This window comes from Leucopleurus acutus (assembly GCF_964270905.1).
Source record: "Leucopleurus acutus genome assembly, chromosome: 8".
NCBI classification, from domain to species: Eukaryota; Metazoa; Chordata; class Mammalia; order Artiodactyla; family Delphinidae; genus Leucopleurus; species Leucopleurus acutus.
In genome coordinates, this window is record NC_139151.1 from 95,816,087 (window position 1) to 95,840,593 (window position 24,507).

The following is a 24,507-nucleotide window of genomic DNA, read 5'->3' on the forward strand; positions in this document are numbered from 1 at the left end:
GCGGGCACACACACCACCACCACCACCCGACCCACTGAGAGTCCATTCCTTCCCAGAGGCGCACCCGGAGATGCCTCCGGGCGACTCCGGGCCTTGCTTCCAGCGGGCCCCTCGCCCCCGGGCCCTCTGGAGCTCCCAGCGCCGCGCTCGCCCCTGAAGGAGCCTGAGGCCCTGGCCCAGTCGGGCCCGCCTCGGGGCGCCTCAGAGGGTCCAGAAGCCACGCGTCCTTCTCTCCCAACCGAGTCCCCCGCCCCCGCGCTGCCGCGGAGTCACTTACCAGACACCTCCGCCCAGTTCCCCTCGCACCTGACAGACGGCTGGACGGGCAGGTGGCCCCGCGGGCCAGCGGGTGGGGCGGGCAGCCGGGCCGCGGGCCGGGGGCGGGGACGGGGTGCAGAGGGGCGGCCCCTGCTCCGCCCGCAGCTCCCAGCGCTGTGGCTCCGACTCGCGCTCACGCTCGCACTTTTCCCCGAGCCGCGTGATGTCACGGGGAAGCAGCCAATCCTGGTGGGCCCGCGCCGCCCGCCCCGGGCCGGCCACCCAACGGGGACGCGCGGGGGCCACCACCCCGGGCGTCGGGGACCCCAGCTACGCGCGCCCCTCCCTGGAGCCGGCCGGCAGCTCTCCACTCGGGCACTATGGGGGCACCGCCCACGGTCACCAGTGCTGTTTAGCGGGGGGCGCTGCCCTCACGGGAGGCTGGGGGGTGGGGTGGGGTGTCCGCGTTGTCATGGGGACGCGGCGCCCCCTCGTGGGCTGGGAAGGGAGCTGGCAGCCCCGTCTGGCTGCGTTCCCATCTCCGCTCTGACCAAGCCCCCGGGACCGGTAGGTGGTCTCGCGCCCCGCCCGGACCTCACTCTTTATACTGCCCCGCTCGCAGCTGGACCACGGAGGCGCGAGTGTTTGACCCCAACAGGAGGTTATGGGTGGCTGGGGTAGGCTCTGCCGCCCCGGTTCCGTCGGGGCAGAGAGCCGAGGGCCGGCAGTTTCGAGCCTCGAGGCTGCGTACTAGCTACCGGGCAGCCACAGAAGAGGGGCGCCGTCGGGGCCTGGGAAGGAGCTGGAGAGAGAAGCCAGGCAACGGTCCCCAGGGAGAGAGGAGCCGGCTCATCGCACACAACCCCGCCCGCCCCCCATTCCTGCCGCCCTGTTCCCTGCTCCCGCGCTCCAAGCCGGGGAGTGGGTGCGCACCCTTTCTCCAGCCCCGGGAAAGAACGCGCCGCTCATCCAGCCGCGGCCTGGAGGGCAGGTTCACCGATGCTTGTGCGGGAAAGCCGAGTGCCCAAGGTCACCTGGAGCGGAGCCCGGAACGAGACCCCAGAGGGCGAGCTGCTGGTCTCTTGAAGTGTCCGGGAACCACGCGGGCCGGAGCCTTGGGACTTGGGGCCTTGCCTGCACCGAGCAGGAGGGTCCGCTGGGGCGCTCGCCGGACTGAGAGCAGGGAGGCTTCAGCACCTCGGAGAGCTCCACCTCTGCCCTGACCTTGGGGGTTCTGCTCCGCCTGCCCAGGCTCCAGCGTTTCTGCCTCCCTCTGAGACGGCCCTTCCTCGGGCCGGTCAAGGTCCGACTCGCTCCCACAACGCACGGGCCTGTCACCCCAAACTGTCTGAGCGCAAACACCCAATTAACCTTAAGACGGATGGGTTCTTCTCTTGGAAAATCAACTCAAGTCCCGCCCCTCCTCCACCCTCCCCCAAGGGTTGGGCGGGGGGCTGTGTGTGCGGGGGAGGTGGAGGCCGCACCAGTGCAGGAGGCAGCAGGAGCTGCCAGAGAAGGGGCGGGAACTCAGGCAAGAGGCAGCCCTTTGGGGCTCTTGGTGTGGAGCCTTCTGTGCTGAACAATGAGGCAGAGGTCGGGTCCTAACGCTCCCCAAGGCGACGGCTGGAGTTGGCAGTCGGCTGCAGTGAGAAGCCATGGTCCTTTACATGAACGATCTGGGCTCCCATGATTCTCATAACCAAAGGATGAAAAAGCCCTATTGTTTTTGCTCGCACTTCACAGATGAGGAAACAGGCTTGGTTGGTTGGCAAACCTGCTCCAGTTTCTCCAAAATCCCTACTATGGTGTAGGGCATTTGGCCTCCCCCAATCCCAGAACGTGGAGAGCTGAGACAGGAACCAGGGGACCTGGTTTAGTCTGTACTCTCTTTGATCCAACTGGGTCCATAGACATCTTGGGTCCACAGAACTGCTCTGAACCTATTTCCTCATCTCCAAGGGGATTGCTGAGCTCTGCCCCGCTGGCCCCATAACCTCATCATGATATGCAAGGGGGCCCATGAAGGCCCTACTGGGGAGGCTCTACCCACACGGCAAGGGCTTTCTAAGGAAAGAGGTTGGTATGGGGACGGAATGTGTTGACAGGGGCCTCCAACAGGCAGGGGCTGGGTTCATCCTTGGCCAGTAAGGACAGAGGCGAGGCCAGGCAGGACTGAATTTGGGTCACTTCATCCACAAAGCCTCCTCATACCCCCTTTTTCAAAGTAACAGAATACGTCAGGGTCCCATCTGGGTTCAAACCCTGGCTCCACCATTTAGTTGTGTGATCTGGGTGTACCAGTACCCAGCTCAGAGGCGTTTTGTGCTAAGGACTGAGAGATAATAAACACTGAATCCTTGGCACACGGTTTACATTCAACATAGTCCCCAATCATGGACCATGTAATTCTTTCTCCCACTGGGGGCAGTATGTGGGTGGAGGTCACGCATTGCAGTGGGCGCCCTTCTCTTTTCATCCTTTAATGCGTAGCTCAAACCTCACCTCTTCAAGGAGGCCTTGTCTTACAGAGCTGGAATTAACTTTAAGAGGTTGCAGAGTAAAAGCCCTGCCTCCGAGAGGGAGAAAATGAAGCAAGAGAAAAGGCAAGTGGCCTGCCCAAGATCTCACAGCTGATGTGTCTTAGTCCAGAGTGTGCTGTAATATAACAGTTTTCCAAAAAATTCTAGTGTTCCTCACCATGTAACTCTTAACAGTGTCTTGTATTATTTGCTTGCCCATTTATCTTTTGGTTTTGCCTCTGCTGGGGCAGAGCCTATACTTCTGTATGCCCCATAGTGTCTGGGACAGAGTTGAGCACACACAAGTTACTCAAGAAGTACTTGTTGCTGGCAAAAAGCCCTGCGGTGGCTCTGATTTCCCTGTATGCCTCTGTGAGAGCAGGGTCAAACATCCTTCTTCCGCTTTCTAACTGACTTAAAACTAAGTGTCCAAGGCCCATGACCACAGCACACCCCTCAGCGCTGTACTGACACAAAGTAAAGGGAAACCTGAGCAGCCAGCAAATGGCATCTTTGGGGGATGCCTGTAGATAAGGCCAAGCTCCCTGCTGGCTCACCCAGACACCCATTATGGGTGCTTTCCCAGGACTGCAGGGGAGCTAGCTTTCTGGCCAGTTACATCTTCACTCCAGGCCCATCATCCTGGGTAGGAAGCAATCACGACGAGCAACCTTAGATCATTCTTACCTACCCACCTGTCACTGTGAAGGTTGCTCCAGTCCTTAGCAGGCCCCTGGGAAGCAGGAGGTGAAGGCACACAGAAGCAGCATGAAGCAGAGGTGGCAGCCCTTACCTGAGTGGCTTCTGCTGGGGCATCACGGGGCTCCCCACCTAGGAGGACAGCAGTACCAGAAACAGTGCCTGGGAGAACCAGGGCGGCTCAGTTCAATGTCCTCTCCCAGCCCCCCAACACTACCCCACCCCCGCAACCCCCATGGAAACAAACAGAGAGGAGACTGGTGAGGGGCATGTCATCATTTTAATGATGTAGATCTTTGGTGTTTCCCTCATTAGCAGTCAGACTATCCCCTCTCCTCCCACCACAATGTTTCTATGATGAGTTACGAACAGAAAAGAAATCACATTTTCATACTAAAAACAAAATAATCAGAGCCTCGATTTCTCCACTAGAAACTACATGTACAGTTCAAGATTCCACATGCAACACCTTAAATCACAGACCAAGACCTCACATTCTGACCTGGAGTCTCATCCCCTCCCCCAGCCTTGGGCTGGCTTTGGCCTAGGCTCAGCTAATACTGACACCCACAGGTGCTGCTCTGAGGGCCTTGGGGGGTGGTGGGGAAGGAGGAGCTTGGTGGACAAGCGCTGGGGGCTGGCCAGCCTACACCCCCCACTCCTGAGCGAGGACCTGCCCACCATCCCTTGACCCCATCCTGTCTCAGGCAAGCAGGCTGCCCCATTCACTCCATGGTTGTTCCCCAACAGTAAGTGCAGGAAGTCCCTGTCCTCAGGAATCTGGAGGCCTGGCCTGACCCCTGACTGTGGTCTCTGTGGGGTAAGATGATCAAGAGAAGCTTGAAGGTCTGGAAGGCTCAGAAATGGAGCTGATTTCTGGGAGCCAGGCCGCTCCTCCTGCACTAGGGCTCCTAGTGGCTCTGCCTGCACAACAGGTGAACAGGGAGAAGCTGGCCCACTGGCCACCGTCCAGGATGGTTTGGCCCAGATCTGGAAGACTATTCACCCTTCTGAGGGCTCTCTGCCCAGGGCTGAGTCCCTTGAGCCTTGTTTCCAGGAGAAAGGGGGGTTCATGGCAGGGATACCCATTTCCACCTCCATTCACACTGAGCGCAGCAGCCTGTGGCTCCCCTGGGCTCCAGACCCTAGAAGGTTCTAGTCCCCGGAGGCAAGCCTTGCCCCTTTGACTGCCTCACGCTGGCTGACTCGGACTCCCTCTCAACCCCCCACCCTCTTGCTCCTGTTTCCTGTTTCCGCAGCCCGCGGCTCTTCTGCGCATACAGTTCCCAGTCAGCTGTGAGGTCCGGTTTCTGCTCAGCGGTTCGAGGGGAGGCACCAGTGCACACACGTCTCTACCTGTTCCGTGGCTCCCCACTGGGGCCCGCAGCCTCCCCCAGGCTGCTGCCCCCACCATCGGGAAGGTGGTTGTTATTGGTGAGGTCGCAGTGCAGGGCTGGTCCCTCAGTGCTGGGAAGGGGGACGGGGGAGGAGGTGGGCAGGGCTGCCTGGGGTGGGTCCCGTGCAGGGGTACCAGGCCGGTCCCAGGAGGCTGTCCGGGGGCTCAGGCCTCGCTCTGCCAGCTGCCCAGCTTCTGGGAGCAGTCCCCGAGAGGTGGAGGGCTGGGGCGAGGGGGCGCGCGCGACCCCAGGCTCGGTGCCCGTCTGGGAGCTGCGGTGAATACGGTGGCTGACGATGATGTTGTTGCCAAAACCACCCATGGAGGCCATGGTGGTGCTCTGCTCCCGCTGCACCACGGCTGTCATGCCCCCTTCCGCCATCAGCCGCTGGATCCTGCTGAGAGCGTCTTCCCCGCTGGCACCGTACTCCGAGCCCTCACCTGGAAGGCACAGAGCAGAAGGGAGGGAATTAACTGCTGGCCTGGGCCTCTGAGTCAGGCAGGCCACCGCTAGTAGTAACTGGGGGATTCTAGCTAAAAGCAGAAACAAGAAGAGGGCCAATCCCTCACTTCAAGAATCAGTCAGGCGACAGACGAATGGATAAAGAACATGTGGCACATGTATACAATGGAATATTACTCAGCCATAAAAAGGAACGAAACTGAGTTCTTTGTAATGAGGTGGATGGACCTAGAGTCTGTCATACAGAGTGAAGCCAGAAAGAGAAAAACAAATACTGTATGCTAAAGCACGTATATGGACTCTAAAAAAATGGTACTGATGAACCTAGTGGCAGGGCAGGAATAAAGATGCAGATGTAGAGACCAGACTTGAGGACATGGGCGGGGGAAGGGTAAGCTGGGACGAAGTGAGAGAGTGGCATGGACATATATACACTACCAAATGTAAAATAGCTAGTGGGAAGCTGCTACATAGCACAGGGAGATCAGCTCGATGCTTTGTGATGACCTAGAGGGGTGGGATAGGGAGGGTGGGAGGGAGGCTCAAGAGGGAGGGGATATGGGGATGTATGTATACATATAGCTGATTCACTTTGTTGAACAGCAGAAACTAACACAGCATTGTAAAGCAATTATACTGCAATAAAGATATTAAAAAAAAAAAGAATAAGTCAGGGACTTGAAAACTAGATAAGACTCCCCAAACAATCGTAATTCGTACTTCTGTTTTACAGGTGGTGAAACTGAGGCCTAGGTGGCCGAGGCTGCTCAGCTGGTTAAGAGGCAGGGCTGGACCAGAAGCTGGGAGTCTGGTTTTAACCCTCTGGATACCACAGGCAGACTGGTCATGCAGCTAATGCAGGCAACCCAGACAGCTGGCTGTGTCTGCTCCTCCCTGTCTTGGGTAACCTGGCAGACCTGGCCCTGGAACAGGGGGCACTGCCTGGTCTTTGGAAAGCGAGGGCACTGTACGGGGTGTGGCTAGAAGGCAAATGGTCTGCTCTGCTCCGTTTCAAAGCTGTGCTCTCTCTTCATTGTTCTGTTTATGTCACTTCCTAAAAGCACACGAGGAAGACGATTTTTAACTGTTCTCTAGAAGGCATTCTGTCTTCTCCTCTTGTCCCACTTTACTCACCAACTTTCCCAAGTTATTTCCCACATACTGTTCTCCCGGGGCTGGATGCCTGATACCCTCATTTTTCGCTAGAGGCAGCCAACTGCCCCAGCCTGAGGCTTCAGTCTGCACCTCTAGGGAGGAAGAGAGAAGGTTCTGCTCTTTCCCCCAAAGCCTGAGTATTCCCTTGTCTCTGAGCAGACAAGGCTTTGGCTCAGACCTTAGTTCTGCACTAACTAGCTGTGTGACCTAGGATAAGTCCCTTGACACCCACATTCCTGTTTTCTTTTCTTTATCTTTTTTTTGGCGGCGTCAGGTCTTAGCTGAAGCACGCAGGATCTTCGTTGAGGCACGCAGGATCTTTCATTGCGGTGTGCAGGCTCCTCTAGCTGTGGTGCATGGGCTTCTCTGCAGTTGTGGCATGCAGGTTTTCTCTCTCTAGCTGTGGCGTGCAGGCTCCAGGTCATGTGGGCTCTGTAGTTGTGGCGCGCGGGCTTTCTTGTTGAGGCACGCGGGCTCTCTTGTTGAGGCACGCGAGCTCAGTAGTTGTGGCATCAGGGCTTAGTTGCCCCATGGCATGTGGGATCTCAGTTCTCCGACCAGGGATTGAACCCGTGTCTCCCTGCAATGGAAGGCGGATTCTTCACCACTGGACCACCAGGGAAGTACCCCTCAATTTTCTGACTTGCAAAAGAGGGATGAAACATCCAACTTGCAAGGTGCCGGGTAGAGGGAATGAGATAATGCCTGTTACACACCTGACAGACAGCGGGTGCTCAGTCAATGGTGGCTGTTGTGAATAACCTGGACTCTGCAGGAAGAGCCCCACCCTGAGGGACCTTCCTCCAGCCTGTGTTCAGCCCCCACTGGGCAGACATGCAGTCCAAGCCTGTGGGCAACTATGATCAAGGCTCCCAGGCTGCCAGGGCTGCTCTACCAAACTATGTACGGATTTGTTTCCTTTGGCTACCTGTTGGCCACTTTGGGATTCTGCAGTCTGGGCAGCTTTGATGGTGAGGTTTGAATTTTTGGGGGGGTACTTGTTGTCAACAGCTATCTTTGCAAGACTTTCTTTGCTCCCACACTGTCCAGTGCCTTCTCTCTACTCACCTTGTCAGAGCTGGATTTCCAGGCAGCCAGTTCTGCAGCTTAGCTGCATCGAAGTCCCGTTAGATCTCTTCCCTCCTTGCAAGTGCTTGGCAGGTATGTGCTGGTAGTTCTTCCTCTGGGTCTCAGTGAGACAGTTCCCCCCCAGCACTGAGTAGGGACTCCGCCTGGGCTCTCACTTATGTCCAGCTTGCTTTTCTCCAGATTTTCTAGTAAATTCTACCCTCCCACCTCCAACCCCTCAAGGCAAGCTGCCCTTACGTGCTTCCCCCTCAGACAGCTCAGTGCCAACTCCCAGGGCAGAAGGAAAGAGAACCTGAAGGGCTCTCAGAGTACTTCTCTCAAGGGAAAAGCTGTTCAGCAGTGGGTAGGGGTAAGAGGAAAGGTCAACCTAGGGCTTTGGTGCCAGCACAGCTTCTACCCTGTGAGCCAAAAGGGCTACCTGGAGAGGGCCCATGGGGACCTCCCTGTGCTGCCACTGCCACAGTTTTCCAAGAACGCTATGCACTGAGGGCCTCCCCAGCCCGGCCTGGGGTATGCAGTAGGCTGGCCCACGGCCTGCTGGCATTGGAGCTCAGTGGGCTGGGCTCTGTGCCCGGTGAACTATCAGCTCTTTTCCTGTAGATCACTTTGAGGGGCGGGGCAGGTCTGCCTTGGGGCCCTAGGGGAGCTGTCACAGCTAGGCCCTGCCCTGCTGCTGGCACTCGGGTCTGGGACCTCCTGTCCTTTCTCACTGTGCCAGTGGCTCCAGGCCTGGCCACCTCTCACCGCAACTGTGGCTGTCTTTCCTAAATGGTCTTCTTGCTTCTCTCTCCCCTTTCCACCCAGCCTCCATGCTGCTGCTATTACCATTCTAATTCAGCTCTGATCCACTGAGTTCTGGTTAAGTCCATACTCGGTTCAAAACCCAGCAGCTCCAAGAGTCCTCAAGTAGTTAAGGTTCTCACCGTGACATTTAAAGGCCCTCTCTGGTCAGGTCCTAGCTGTTTCCCTGACCATCCCCCTTCCTGAACCCAGAGACTCAGTGCTGCTGTGTGCCCAGCGCCCCTGCCTGCACACACCGTGGGTGTTCTACCTGCCACGCACCTGCCCATTTCCCCACATCCGAAGTCCACTTGTTTACAAGGGCCAGCACAAGTACCACCTCCCTCACCCTGCCTTCCAAGGTCCCCACCTGGGAGTGGCTGCTCCTGCTCTGGGCCCCACAGTGACCCACACTTCTCTGCGTCAGAGTCCTCTCCCTCTGGGCTCTAAGTTCCTGATGGTCTTGGACTAAGTTTTATTCATCTTTGGGCTTGCACTTGGCATCTACCTGTCGAATGTGTGGGTGAATAAAGGGCTCCCAGGCTGCCTACAGGCGTTCCAGACTTAAGGTGGCTTCTGAAAACCGGTCACATGTTACCCTTTTGCTATGGGGACACAGTTATATGTCTGTTTCCTTTATGGACTTATTTTTGAGGGTAGAGACATGGCTTCATCTCTGAATCAGATTCCCTTTGCAATACCTGTGGATTCATGGTGCCTAATACAATACTAGACATAAAGTAAGTAATCACAAAAGATGGGATAGAAGAGTTTAAAATGTATACACAAACGATTTCCTCAGGGCTGGGTGTAGGTAGCTTCAGCCTAGAGAGCTGTGAGCTGTGCTTGTCTCTTGGGAGCTCTAAGTCAAGGCTGCGAGCCAAGGTAGGCAGCCAGCACATTCTTCAAGAGGAAAACACACTGGGGCCTGAGAGAAGTGGCAGCCATGGCTAGGGATCCAAGCTATTAGCTCCAGGAGCAGTGGCGGCCACAGGGGTTAATTCTGCTGTCTCCTTCCCTGTAGCAAAAGCATTTCTTTTTGTCTCTGAAAAATGGTAAACTGATTTAGTGTTGACATGAGATCATTTCCTTGGCAAGTTCTAAGGTACGTTCTGGATACAGAGGCCAGAATGGGATCAGTAACTTCCCATAATGCCCAGTTCTGGGGGTTTCACTGCCCAGAAGAGGGAAGCCAGATTGCATCAGAGGAGGAGCTGCCCTTCCTGACCTCAGGGGGCACCCTTTCCTTCCCTTTTCACATTTGCTCTTCCCTGGCCCAGCTGGTCTGTCATCTTCACCAGACAACAAAAAGGTCCAAGCAACCGTTCTCAGTGGTCAGAGGCAGAGCCATGGGCTCCCCAAATAGTGCAGCACAGCCAAGCTCGGAGGCAGGGCCTTGCCTCTGCTCAATTCATTCATTCCACACACTTCTTGAGCACCCACTGTGTGCCAGGCAGGCACTGTATCAGAGCTGGGAGCAAACAGTGAGCCCAGGGAATGCCTCCCCTCCCTTTCTGAGTGACAGGGTAGGGAAGCTTTAAAGCTGGACAAGTAAAAAAGCCAACACCTGCAAACTCCCCCTGTGGAGGGCTCTTCCGGGAAGTCCTAGACAGAACTGAATAGATTTTAATAAAATTCTCATAGAACATGAAAATGAGTAGCCTGGGACCCTTCAGTGCTAACCAGTGGGAAAGGGCCAGGGGAGGGGCAGGCCACAGAATGGTAAATACCACAAGTGGAGCTGGCTGCCCAGACTAATAGACTGGGCCCTGGTGTGTGGAGGGGTGCAGAGGGGTACCCCCCAACCAGCCCCACCTTCTAGCTAAGCCCAGAAGAGTTAACCAACTTGATGAGCGGTTTCCTTTAGTAGTTTTGCCAACTGGGAGTGTGTGTGTGTGTGTGTGTGTGTGTGTGTGTGTGTGTGTGTGTGTGTGTGTGTGTGTGTGTGTGTGTGTGTGTGTGTGTGTGTGTGTGTGTGTGTGTGTGTGTGTGTGTGTGTGTGTGTGTGTGTGTGTGTGTGTGTGTGTGTGTGTGTGTGTGTAGCTGCTGTGTCTGCCTGCTAGATTGGGAAAGCGGACCAGGAAGGAAGTCTGAGCCCAAGAAGACTCTTGATTCCTGGTCCCCCTACCAGAGCGGCAGTAGTGGACAGTGGTCAGTGAGGTAAGCACCTCAGAACAACGCTCCTGGCCCCAGGAGGGACAAGCCTGGCCAGTCACACCCACTGGTCAATGCCCCACACATCTTCTCCCCATACTTCTTTCTAGGTGTGGGGTTTTCTGAAAGGGACTATGATGCTGTCCCTTTCAGAGCTGGAGGTCCAGAGCTCCAGGCAAAGTTCACCAGGCCAGACAGATGCAGCGAGCCATCCTGAACCACCCTGCCCAGGCTCCCGTTCTAGAGAACAGCCTATTCAACTGCTGCCTCTGCTGAAGAGTGCCTCTGGCCTCTGAAGGGCTCACCCTCCACCACCTGTTCTACTTTGCAGGGAGAGACTGGGAGAGAATCAGGTTCTGGTCTCAAACTGGAAAACAGAACCTCCTTCCTCCTGCCAGCCCATCATCCGCATCCTGAAACAGGAAGAAAGGAACTTATAATTGACTGGAGGCCAGAAATAAGCTGATGCTCATCAAGAAATATCAGAGGCTTCTTTGGGAGGTGAAAACACCGGTGGATGCTCTTCTCCTCAAGTGGGGAGCCCCTGCTGCACTTCACTTTCAGGCTGAAGGCCTCACTTCTGACCCAGATCCCTGTAATCTGCCCTTCCTGCTCATCCAGCCTCAGTCTCAACATGCGATGACAGGCCAGGAACAAGAGCCCACTAGTGAGTGGTCCTCGGTGCAGATGGTAATGTTTTTGAACTTGGTGCCCTTGCAGCTGCTGTCCCCTCCGCCAGGAATGCCTGCCCCCTGCCCCCATCCCACTTGGCCTGACATTTTCCTACTTATCCTTGAAGACTCAGCTCAGGGTCACCTCCTCCAGAAGCCTTCCCCGAGCCCCACAGTTGGGAGCTGGGCCCCCCTCCTCCGTGGCCCCAAGGTCCTTATCGTGTGAAGCAATTACCTGCTGGGTGCCTGCCTCCCTGTCTAGACGTCCAGTTCCTTGGGGAAGGACCAAGGCCTATCTGTCTTTGCAACCCCAGCGGCTGATGCACGGGAGACAGTCAGTAAACGGCCACGAGATCGCGGCAGGGGGGCCGCCTCAGACAAGGACTTCCACCTGGGGTTGGCTGGAGGAGCTCCAGCTCTCTCCTCTTCAGTGAGGCTCGGAGCTGTGTTGGGCTGCTGCAGCCGCTACCTCTACACCAAGGGGTTTCCACCCAACACATGTAGGAAGTGGCCTGGGCCACAGACCAAGAAGGGACTTAACTGTAAAAAGTGTCAGTTCATGGCAGTGACAGGGACAGTGCCCTGCTGGGGGGCTGCAGTTTGGAAAGCTGTTCCCTGGAGGTGACACAGGCAGATTAGTTACTCCTTGCCCGATGCACACCTGTCCTCTCTTCTCATGGTCTCTCTTGAGCAAATGGCTTAACACGGACCTAGGAAATGTGGGTCTATTTGGAGGCTGCCTTGTCTGGAGCCTGGAGCAGCCAGGGGCTGGGGTAGGGGGTAAGGACAGTGACTGAGCGAGAACAGCCTATTTAACACAGCTGCCAACACACTCCAAAGGGGTTCGAGCGCTACCGCTGGGAAGTGCTAATTGGTTCTTAGCAGTGTGAGGCCAGTGCAGAGCCAGGGCGGAGCTGGCTGAGCCACACCTGCAATAGGTGAGAGGAAGGGGCTGACTGCGTGCCAGGCTGCAGTCAAAATGGCCATGAAGCACAGGTGTGTGAGGGCCTCACCTGTGGCAGTCCCGACTCCGCCAGGCTGGCAGCAGGGGGAGACAAGCTACCCTGTGGCGTGGTCCTGGAAGCCCGAGGCCTGGGGTGCATGTCTCTGGAACGAGAGCTCACAGCAGGGAGCCTTCTCTATCTAGATGACTCTCTGTGCTCTCTCTCTGGAAGAACACCCTGGGTCCTCCAAGTTTTAGAGGATAAGGAGATTAGGGTCCTTGGTGGGACTGAGCAAAGCTGTGAGAGCAGCTCGGCTTGCCGGAGCAGTGACCCAGATCAGGGGAATGACCTTCCTGCCCGAGGAGGCACCACCATGTGAGGAGCACTCACCCTGACAGCACTGGTGCTCGCCCTGCACCAGCTGTCCGTGTGGAGGGGCCGGGAGCCTCAGGGAGGGGTGAGAATGGTCCCAGCCCCCACCCCACGCCACTCCCCCAGCCTCATTTCCCCTCTAGTGTTACATGGCTCCTACCTTCACCAGGACCTGAAGCTGCTGTCCCCGGCTCCTGGATCTCCCTCTCTGTCTGTGTTTCGGCATTCTGCAGCTGAAGGGCCAGAGTCTGGGTGCCCTGAGATGTCACTGAGGTGGTGGGGTTCCGGGGCTGCAGCCCAATTGCATTCATCAGGCCCATGTCTCTGTCTGTCCTCCATGTGGCTCTGCTGGTGCTACGGAGAGAAAGGCAGAGCGGAGTCGGGCAGGGCTGGGGACAGCACACCACACACAGCTCCGCGTGCTCCATGCCAATCCCCAGGGCACAGCCTGGACCAGGGCCTGCAGGCTGAGAGGCCCGCTCCCGCGGCTGCCTCCCGATGGCGGTGAACTCGCCTGTGTCCTTTCTCCTCCAGATCAGTCCACACCCCGGGACAATGAAAGGAGGCGCAGAACCGTCCAGTTTTGCAAACCCAGCTGGTCCAGTCACTCAAACAACGAGGGCCTTTCTGGGGAGGTAGAGATGGCTGATCTTAAAAGACGCTTCCTTAGATTCGGGAACCCACTAGCTGAGCTCCATGGGAAAAAGGGTGAGCAGCCCAAGAGGGCCCTTTCTCTCTTTAGCTTTTCCTTCCTTCTAACTATATGCTGACAAGATTCCAGTTTAAATTCTTGGAACTGCCACTGAATCTCCACTTTAGAGGAAAAGCACCAGGACTCCTGTGAGGCTGCTCTGGGATCCTCCTTCGGGGCCTTCTGAAAATAGACCCTTAAAAGCAGGGAGCGCCAGCTGCCAATGAGTAAGGCCCAGGCCCCAAGCTATACGCCCCCTTCCTTGGGCATTTCCTAGGCACTGACCCTCAGGACAGCTCAAGCCGGCAGCAGAGGGAGCCCAGGACTTTCAAGACAGTCACCAGCCACTCCTATTTGTAGCTGCTTCTGGGGATTACTCCTCCGGCTGTGCCCTGTACTCCCTCTAGGAAGCAGTGACTGCTTTGGCTTTATCATTGACCCAGGACTTTTTCTCAAAATGTTCCAGTCTTCGTTAATGAATTAAGTGATGAGAGGATCAGTACCAGGTTCCTACTCTCTCACTGGCTCCTGGGGAGGGTTTGTCCCAGGGCTGCAGCTCTGGGCAGCTTGGACCCTGAGGCCTGGGTCACGTGAGAGACTGCCCACAAGCAATTTCCTAGGGAGGGCATCCCTCTCCAGTGTCCACTCCTCTCTCCTCACCGCAGCTCGCCCAGATACCATGCCAGAATGAGAGGGCTAGACGGTGTCCTAGCCTGTCTTAAATCAAGGCTCTGAGGGCAGAGGTTCTGTTCTCTTTCTTAGCCATGAAACACTCTTCTCGAACAAAATCACATGCAAAAGCTCAATGCATGAAGCAGATCAAAGAGGAGCTGCTCTGGTTGAGGACGGGCAGCTACAGAGCCCTGGAGCACAGTCTGAGGGCACTGCTCCAGAGCCCACTGGTTGCAGAAGGGAGGGCGGGCCTCCTCTTTCACAAACTCACCCAGGCCTCTCACTGCTTCGGCTGCTGGAGTGAACAGTGAAGACAGTCTCATTCAGCTGGTCCCAGTAGTACTCAACACCAGAGTTTAAGGCCCTGAAAATCAGTTGGGAAGGAGAAAAGGTGGAAGGCATTAGATACGGAACGGCCAGAACTCCTTGCAATTCCCTCCTTCCTCTCCTGGGGCTGGGCTGAGGCCAGGACCAAAGATATTCCTGCATCAGGATGCTCAGTGTAGAGCAGACCAGACAAATCTCCAACAGCCCCAAAGCCTGGAGTGGTGGCTTTAGCCTCTTCCATCCCCCAGAGCCTAACTGGCTCCTCTTTGGGGCTAAGGAAGAGCTAAAAAATAGCCATGCCAGTCAGGCAGTGAGTTCTGCGTGTACTTCAGACATATGAGAAAGGAGCTAAGATGGCCCTGGAGATACCAGGTGCCACGGACAGCCCTGTCTAAAGGGAGTGCTTAGTGCTCAGAAACAAGAGAGTGCAGGCTCTCACCATTGGGTCTTCCCTACAGCCACGGGGTCAGGAGAAAGGAAAATGAGGGCACCTTGACATTTTTACTTTGCCTGGAGCTCAGAAGTCTAAGCAGGAAAAAGCTCCTGCTGAGCCAGAGAGGCCCACATCTCTTTCTATTTTGGCCCTAGAGGCTCCTCTGCCACGTAGAGGCTGGACAAGCAACTGGGAGAGCTGAAGATGACCTGGGAGGGCTCACAAACTTCTCCTGGGGGAGGGAGGAGAAAAACTGCAGCAGCAATGGGCTGGACTGCTGACAGCAGAGAGAAGAGCTTCTAGCCATCAAGTTCTCTGGGCTGCCAACCTTCTCCTGCTTCCTTCTTTCCCTGCAATGGAGTATCAAGCAGTTTCTTCCAACCTCACGCAGGCAAAACTGCCAGAAGGGAAGCAGTGGCCTCTTATCTTTCTATACTGATGTGCCACCTCAGGCAGCAAGCCTGGCTGCCAGTGGTGGGTCCCAAAATGCAAGACAGCTACCTAGCACCAAGCACATGGTTGACGGTGGGGTGCTGCTGACGGTGGTGAAGGAAGAGGGATAAGAGTTGGGAAACAGCTGTCTTTGAGCCCTTTGATGAGAACTCCAGTGTCTATGTAGAGATTGTAGGAGATACTCAAAAAAGCTAGCTCTGCTCCTAAGAGGGACAGGGCATGCACATGTGCTTGAAGAGCTCTGCTATAGACTGAATCCCCCACAAATTCACATGTTGAAACCCTACCCCCAAAGTGACTGTATCTGGAGATAGGGTCTTTAGAAGGTAATTAAGGTTAAATGAAGTCATAAGACTGGGACCCTAACCCAAAAGGACTCTGGCCTTATAAGGAGAGAGAGAGAGATCTTATTCTCTTTCTCCATCATGTGAGGACACAGTGAGAAGGTGGCTGTCTGCAAGCCAGGAAAGGAGTCCTCACCAGAACTCAACCATGCCAGCACCTGATCTCAGACTTCTAGCTTCCAGATGGTAGAAAATAAATTTCTGGTGATTAAGCCACCCCGTCTTGAGCTGACTAAGAAAAGCTCCAACGGAAGCCAGCTTTTTAACCTAGAGGCTGAGGTCACCTTCCTTTAACGACAGAACTTCTTCAATAAAGAGCAAACAAATGAAAGTCAGTGGGTTGTGAGGATTAGCCAGGAAAAGATGAGTTGTGGGGGGGTGACGTAAGGTGATTCCTTCCTAAATGTGAGGATTGGATAGGGCAGGGGCCTGATGGGGCCTGCACGGTGAGCGACTGCATGTCAGGAGGCTGTGCTACCTCAGGTGAAAGGAAACGGGCCTAGGCACTGGGACCCCAAATCCATCACTAGAGGGGCACTAAGATTCTGGGGATTAGGCTTTACCTGTGGGAAAGAGCCACAGCCAAACAAAAGTACTCTTCCTCTCCCTGTTCTGGACTAAACCCCTCCCAACTCCTCTTAAGAGGGCAGATTTGGTGTGATCTTCAGACGAGCCCTCTGAAAGAACATCAATAAAGAATTAAAGTTCAGGGTAACAACACCTGCGGTCAGCCCGGGGGCCAGGACTGAGGTCAGCACCCTGAGCCGGGACACCTCAACCCGAATCTCCGCCACTCCCACAGCCGCACAGGAGGTGGCGGGCCATGTTTCCTGGATCTCAGCGAGCTGCTGTTTCTCCTCGAGACCACAGGGAGCTGAGTCACCAGATACTCAGCTATTTTTGTGAGGGTTGTCTGAGAACAACAGGGCATTGGAGAGCAGAGGTGAGAGAAGACCTTACGTGAGGGAAGAGGCAAATGACCAGAAACAAAAGCAGAGGCCCCCAGAAAACAAAGCCACCACTGCAATTTTTGATGAGCAAATCTTGGCTGCATGAGGCACCACATGAAGCCAGCTGCCAGGGAGTCTCTGATTTACAAACCTGTCAAGATTTATTGACAGGTGGCAATACCACGTGGGTCCCCGCCAAATCCTTTGTCTGTAATTCCTGCTACCCAGGGCTGGTTAGTGACAACAAACTGCTCACACCAAACCTATACCAAACCATGTATTGCGTGACCAGGCACCTTCCTTCCCATCTCAGAGAAAAGGCCACCTGAAGGCACACTCTCTGAGCTGCGACTGCCAGCATGACGCTGATGGTCAAAGAGTCCCTCCAACACTTTCCATCTGGCAGCATGCGCCATCAGCTCCAGGCTATGAACTCTGGCCATTTACTGAGGATATCAACTGCCAAACAGAACAGGAGTGACGGAGGCTATCAACATCCTATTCCATTCTCCCCCCCCGACCCCAATCCTCTCTACTCCCCACCAAGAGGTCCAATTCCAGCCATGATTTGTTCTACCTTCTATAGTCAGACCAGCTTGACTACGACAAGCTCATGGATTTGGTTGAAATTCCAGGCACTGTACCAAGGAACAGAGTTGAAGATACCCTCCTCTGGCTAATGAAACTCTAAGTGTTCAATATTCAGTGTTGCTTATTTCCATCTGTAAGCTAAAGAACAGTCCCAACCCTCTCCTTCCTCCTTGGACCTTAGGGAGGATGAATGAGTCACCACTGTTTGCTCTAGGTTCTTCCTGGAAGCTAGACAAACACACAGAGGGGTGAAGAAGAATGAGAAGGCCAGTCAGGGTCAGCCTTCCTGGCTTCCTTCAACAGCCTCTGTGAGCTGTGCTTCTGGGCTTGGTTCAGTGACTCCTCACAGCTGGGACCCTTGGGGCTCCCTGAACACAGCTAAGAGCCAGTCTGGCTTCCTCAGTGGTGAAAACGCTCTCACACAGAACTGCCCTCCTCGGCAGTGAAAGCACCGAGTCCTGACTTCTGGACCGCCAGGGAATTCCCCCCAGCCTACTTTTCTTCTGACATGAGTCTCTGAATTCTGTCTTCTGAGCTGACTCTCAGAGGTCTTCCCAGCACCTCCCCACCCCGCCGTTTGTAGGGCTGATCTATGAGACGGAAGTGAGCAAGCAGCCCCTCCTATCAATCTGGCACTTCATACCCACCCTGGTTACTGGTTGGGGGGCTGGCTGGGCTGGCGGACAGCCAGAGGCACAGGAGCAGCTTGGGAGGGGTGGCGGGTCAGAGAGCAGAGCAAAGGAGAAAGGAGCATCTCACTGCTGGGAGCGGGGGGACACCAGGCTATCAGCCACTGAAATGGCTCTGTATATGGGTGGAAGGGCCAGTGGTCCGTCTCCTCACCTGTCCTAAGAATTTCTGTGCCTGGAGAGATGGAGTGTTTCCTTAGGCTTTTTTCTACTGTCAAGTGGGGTTTTAATACCTTCAAGAGATGCCCAAGGAGCTTGTTACCTCTGTCTTTGTGCTTGGAGAGAGTGCCAAGGCTAAGACAATGGAGGAAAAATCAAGAACAGGATTGAAAGCACAAAATGTGGTAAAGCTGCCTGTGCCTGAGACAAAGGCAGACAACCACCTGTTTTGGAGGGAGGGCTGTAATCTTGGCCCAGCTGGCTGGCTGGCTGGCTCATGTGCCCTTGGGAATGGGTGTGCCAGGGAGCTGCATCACGCAGGGCCAGGCAGCAGGCAACAACCCTGAGCTTCTACTTCCCTATTTATTTGTTCTCCTCGTTCGAAGCCGGAGATCACTCAGAGACTGTTAAAAAAGATGTACATGTTCTCACTTATCCTCTCTCATTTCCCACTGCATCAATCACCTGACCCACTTAAATGCCTCAACATGATCTAGAGCTATATTCTTCACCTGAGGTCTTAAAAGAGTTACAAAATTGTGTGTTCTTGCGGTATATTCTTCTGTGGAAGAGAGTATGTTGCTTTCGTCGGAATTCTAAAGGGGTTTTTGATTGAAAAAACGTTAAGAATCAGCTACAGAAAAGAGCTCTGGATCGGAAAACTGGGAAGGCTCATTTTGTCACTGATCTGCTGGGAGACCTCGGGTGAGTCTAAACTTACTTACCTGAATATTTTTCATAGTATTTCCTGCCTAAAGTACAGAAATGAAGGTGACTGAGAACTGGAGAAGCTTTGGACAACTTGGGACAAAGTCATCCATCTTAATTTTATATGGTACCCTTAAATACTGGCCCTAAGGCATGGGGCATTTACCCACACGACCCAAGAAATCAGAAGAAACAGCAACACCAAAAAGGCAGGCTCAACTAGCTCTGAGTCCAACACAACTTGGTCTGTGATGCGGTGCTGTTCGCTGTGTCAAACATTAGTGTTATCTTTTTTCTTTTCTTTTTTTTTTTTGTGGTACGCGGGCCTCTCACTGTTGTGGCCTCTCTCATTGCGGAGCACAGGCTCCAGACGCGCAGGCTCAGTGGCCATGGCTCACGGGCCCAGCCGCTCCGCGGCATGTAGGATCTTCCCGGAGCGGGGCACGAACCCGTGTCCCCTGCATCGGCAGGCAGACTCTCAACCACTGCGCCACCAGGGAAGCCCATTAGTGCTATCTTGTCATGGAAGAGATTTGAGTTGCTGGTGGGTAAGAGAATTCCCCAGGCAGCTCAAGACGGCTCCAGCTTGCTGAGACGGTGGATGCTGAAGATGACATATGGGGAGAAAAGAGAGGCCAAAGCCAGCTTCATGTCTGGCTGAGATGTCTGTGACTCACACCAAGTATGTAGGCTGGGGTTGTAGACATAAAAGCCTTGTGGGGCCACGACAAATTGGGAGCAGAGACACTGCCTCTGTAAGAGCAGATCGCTTTTGCAAGAGAAGGGGCTGGGAGTCTGGTTGGGACAAAGGTTAGTAGCTGGAGCCAGGGACAAGACAACAATGCTAAGGAAGGCTGTCTTGGAGAAACAGGGGAAGAAAGGCCTGTAACTACAGTGTTGGTAAGAGTGAAATTATAATCCAGAATTCTTTTCCAGTTTTGGGAAAGATGCCTATTAGAGTCCTCTTATGAATTTCTAAGAAAAGAGGAAGAGGTAAGATAATGTGCTTTGGGGAAAAAAAAATCGTTCAGGGAAGACTGATCCTGAGACTACGGACAGGCTGCGGGGAGGGCAGAAATGGACAGATAAAGCACCTGGGTTAACAGTGGCACAGTCATGAAAGAGGCAGGCTGTGTTCTGGAGAGGCACCAGGAGCTAGTGAAAGGGGCTCTGTGGACACTGAGTCTGAAGAGAGTGTAGCAGGCAGAATCAAGCAGTCTCCCAGTTCTAAGAGCAGCTTGACTAGGTCAGGCTGAGACAGCAGCTTCTCTTTGGAAGGGGCTCCGAAAATTCTAGGTGGAATAAAAGAGCTGTCATCAGAACCAGGTTTTCTTTCTCCTGGGCCACCGACCTAGCTCAGCTGACAAGGGCTCAATCACCAATCACCTACCAGGCCACAAGAACTGACCCAAATACACACTTTAGGAAAAATCACCAAGGGCCCTATCAAAAGGCAACATGGACACTCCCAGCAGCCAGAGACCCTACCAGACCAGCCACACCGTGCGTGTTCTGTGATCTGCAGGCTACCCTTGGAGAAGACTCTGCACCAAGTGAAGGACAACATTAGGATGGCCTGGAGGCAGAAGTGGCATTTAGTCGGCTGGAACCCCGCAGTAGCCCACGCAGCAATCAGCCTGATCTGCATTGAAGTACAGAGTTTCACTCTCCCCACCTGGCTGGGTCTGGAAATTGATGACAGACCTGGCTGATTCCCAGGGTCTTGAGTGAAAGGATGCCTGAACAGACCTCTCTCCTCCAAAAAGCCAGAGGAAGGGGAGAAGCGGGTGTCATCAGGACTTAAGACAGAGATGCTTTGGTTCCCTGTCGCCTCCTACCCCCTACTTCAATCAAGACCAGTTAATTATCATTTTTATTCTAAACTAAGCTTTTCAATCTGCCTTCACTATTATGAGCCAGAACCCCAAGCAGAAAGGAAAACAGGCAGGACACAGACAGAGCCAGGCTGTCAGAGATCCGTAGCTTGACAAATTAGGGCTTTAACAATATTCTATTTCCAATTTTGTTTCTTAAGTTAATGTCTATGGCATTTACACAAACCTGAGACCACCTGTTGAATTTTTCAAAAAGGGTTTAGAAAAGAATCTTTGATATCTATGCTTTTGCCTGCAGGGAAACTTTACTATCACTAGGAAACCAGAGAACAAGGGAAAACAAAGAAAAAAAAATACTGCCTTAGATTTAAAAACACCTAATAACTATACCAGTCTTTTGAAGATTTTTGGAATGGAGAGCTAACCTTACCATCCCCTAGGTGAAAAGGACACTTTGAGGAGTGACGCCGAGAACGAGTCAGGCTCTAGCAGAATTCGAATTTCCCGTCTAGAAGACCCCACCTCAGCGGGGGTGGTGGTGGTGGTGGTGTGATGAATTGGGACATTGGGACTGACATATATACACTAATACATATAAAATGGATAACTAATAAGAACCTGCTGTATAAAAAAATAAATAAAATTCAAAAAAAAAAAAGACCCCACCTCACTGGCCAGATCCACAGGTGAATGCTGATGACTCCAGTCCTCAGCCTGGATGACCCCCTGAGTCCCCACCCCGCCAGCCCCTTGAGCCACTCACTCTGGTCGGCAGATCACCAGGTCTCCTTTGTTGGTACCATAGGCCAGGCCGAGCCCTGGCTCGGGCAGCCACCGGGCAGAATTGATGCTGACATGTCTCCGCTGGTCAGCAGGCATGGGATAAAGGACGTTGAAAACTCTCTGGGTGAGGAAAAAATAGGGAAGAAAAGAGAATGGGAGGAGAAACAGTCTGTTACCAAGAATAACAAAATCCAAGGGGAACAAAGTCCCTCCTATAGCCTAAAGCAAGTTAACCACAGGGAAGAAACGAGATGGTTGGACTGGGAATGGGATGACTCTTAACATATATCTGAGAACTTGGGGAAGCACAGGGGAGGGTGGGACCCTCTTACTTCAGGTGAGGGCTAAGGACTGTCAGGAAATACCAGGGGCATACTTGGACCCTTCTGCATGAAGCTTCACTATGCTCTCCTCACAGCCTTTAACATTTCTCACTTCATTACTTTTAAGGTAACCCCCTGGAAAGCCCCATGCAGAGCCTAGCACACCAGGAAGGACTGCCCCAAACTTTCCTCTGACCAGACCAACCAGTGAGAGCCAACCTCCACTGGTAGTCCTGTTACCATGGAAATCACAGCACTCTTCACTGCAATGGGGAACTGAAGGTGATAGGGGGGCGGGAGGGGGTGATAACATCAAAGAACATTCTTAATTCATCTAATTAAAAGCAATGTTAAAACTGCTATTGTTAAGGAAACCTAAAAGGTGCAATAAGATGTAGGAAGCAGGGCAGATGGGAATCTTGAACACACATGTATATGATTTCTTTCTAGCTTATATAAATCACCATTAAACAGATCAGTTCCATTTATCAAAGGGAGTCTCCTTTCATTAGTCTACATCTTTCCAAAGCTACTATTTTCTCAGGGGGCAGCTTAGCTTGTCTCAGGTTGGGCTGAAGGTGATATCTGGCTACTGAACTACACAATGTTCCAGAATCGACTTTAGTCAGAGACAGGGGCAGGGCAGTGGAAGAATGAAGGGCATAATTTAAGAGTTAGAAAGATCTGGGTTTGAGTCCTGGCGTCACTGCGTAACAACTTCTCTGGATCTCAGTTTAAAAAGAGACAGCACCGGGCTTCCCTGGTGGCGCAGTGGTTGGGAGTCCGCCGGCCGATGCAGGGGACATAGGTTCGTGCCCCGGTCCGGGAAGATCCCACATGCCACGGAGCAGCTGGGCCCGTGAGCCATGGCCGCTGAGCCTGCGTGTCCAGAGCCTGTGCTCCGCAGCGGGAGAGGCCACAACAGTGAGAGGCCCGCGTACCGCCAAGAAAAAAAAAAAAAAAAAAGAGACAGCACCAACACTCAAATAACAGGGGAGATTAAAAGAAATGATGTATATAAATGCCCGATGTGGTGCAAGCTCATAAATGGTAACTCTTGTTATTATTACCATGAACCTGCAAGAAAAACACGTCATCAGGCCCTATGAAAAGGACGTGAGGCTGAGAATCTATAAACTGGAGTTTTAGTCAATACAATGTTTTCTCTTTTAGCCTCTTCAGGTTTTTATAAAATAAGGATGAACTTCATCTGTCTTTACCTTTAACCCTTTACCTAAGGGTTGATGGAAGGGAAAAAAATGAGAGAACAAATGAGAACGTGATTTAGAAAGTAATATTAAAAAATGAATTTAGGTCAGTATAATAATAATTATTTTTCTGATTATCCTGATGAGAGACCCTGCTCCCCCAAAAAGGTAAATACTGAGCTAAGAGTCCACGCCATCTACAGAAATCAAGTGATAACAAGTCCTGCATTTGGGAACTTGTTCATGTGCCTTGGGTAGCTATCTGAAAGGCCTTTACCAGGACAGCCTCTGGACTAGAGAAGACAGCGGCACGTGTGCTCGATGTAATGACACACACACAGAGAATCCTGTTATAAAAATTCCCCAGCTTTGTGGTGCTGAGAAATGTGCCTGGGCAGCTTATAGCACACTGCTGGAACAGCCCTGTTATGGTCCTGAGGTCGAATGGGTCTGTTACAAATATGGAACTGGCTCTGGTTTGAGGCATAAGACAGACTGCCCCATGGCTGCTGCTGCCTTAAGAACCTCCTACCTCCTATGTCCTCCCCATCTTACTCAACTCCAAATTTAAGAATTAACCAGGGCTCCTTAAATCTTTGGTCTGAGGAGACTACTGAAAAAGAGCCCAATGAAGTTTATGAATTTCTAAACTAGTCATCCAGAACATGCTTGCCTGACCTTTGGATAATCCCTTCCTTACACGTACATACCTGGCAGGAGCCTGGAATGAATTCATGGATACTCCTCTCCATCGGCCTCACTACTGGCTGACTGTCCACAGAGATGGCAATGCCAGTCTTTTCCCCTTTGCACCTAATCAACACTTTTCCTTCAGGTCAGGGGATGGGTGTGGGGCCTTCATCCTTTCTCACAGAGGTTTTCACTTTTCCAGAAGATAATCCATGGTTTCTGTCCAACCTATCGGCTATATGGTTAAATATGACTTGATATACAAATCAAAAGGACAAAGTGGCTGTGATCAGACAACTGTGGCTGGGATCACTTAATCTGTTAAATTTTTCTTCTCCCAAAGGTCAGATAATGTAAGTTGGGGATACACCCAGAGTTCAGAAGGGATGTGTGTTAATTTCAGTGGGTTGGATGAGGGGAGCCTGTGGCAGTTCTAATGGGATTCACAAGAGTCTCCCCTAAAATCATAATGATTCATTATTGCAGGCAATGGGCCAGGAGGGCCAGAGAAAGTGGTCTTGCAAGAAGGGAGACAATGCAGTTAGTAAATCAAATGCTTTGAGGTTGCGCTGAGTGTTTTGACCGTGGTCTCACAAGAATAAGGACTCTTTTCTAGAAATGTTCCAGACCAGGAAAGAAGCAAACAAAGCCTCTCACATGTCACAAATTTACCTTTTATAGTCTGTTGCTGCAGAGGGATTAACAAGCAAACACTATCAATTTGCTTCTAAGTACAGGAATTTGCTCTGGGGACAAAACCATCAAGAAGCCAGTATGATGGGTGACCCAGCTTAGGTGAGACAAGGTCAGAGCAACTGGAGAGAAGTAACTAAAGGCTGAGACCCCTAGACCTTGCTGCACAGATATTCACAACCTCCATGGCTATAGGAGTCATGGGGTATCGATTTGTCCTCCGACTCTGGCAGCTCCCCACCCTGCCCAAGTCCTTAAACAGTGTTGAAAGGGCAGCTTCCAAGAGCCCATCTCCTCCAGTGTTTGGGTATTAGGCTAAATCCTGCTTTGTGGCAGGAAGCCAGAAAATGCCACGTGAAGATCAGTAGCCTCCAGAACTCCTGATAAGCACTTGCTTACTTATCACACTCTAATGTGGGGGTGAGAAGGAAGGAGATGACACAGAGGATGCAGGATGG

General features: G+C 53.1%; 1 protein-coding gene across 3 annotated transcripts in view; it reads right to left on the reverse strand.

Moving 5' to 3' along the window:
• Window positions 1-4,168: 4,168 nt before the first annotated feature.
• The window catches only part of AMBRA1 (autophagy and beclin 1 regulator 1), a 175,142-nt gene continuing 154,803 nt past the window's right edge, over window positions 4,169-24,507 (reverse strand). For all 3 annotated transcript variants that reach the window (XM_082845636.1, XM_082845637.1, XM_082845638.1), the window contains 4 exons: window positions 21,116-21,255; window positions 14,135-14,227; window positions 12,661-12,854; window positions 4,169-5,313 (listed from right to left, as the gene is read on the reverse strand). In XM_082845636.1, the coding sequence (XP_082701762.1) occupies window positions 4,829-5,313; window positions 12,661-12,854; window positions 14,135-14,227; window positions 21,116-21,255 (912 nt within the window). In that variant the 3' untranslated portion in view covers window positions 4,169-4,828. The remainder of the gene's footprint in view (window positions 5,314-12,660; window positions 12,855-14,134; window positions 14,228-21,115; window positions 21,256-24,507) is intronic.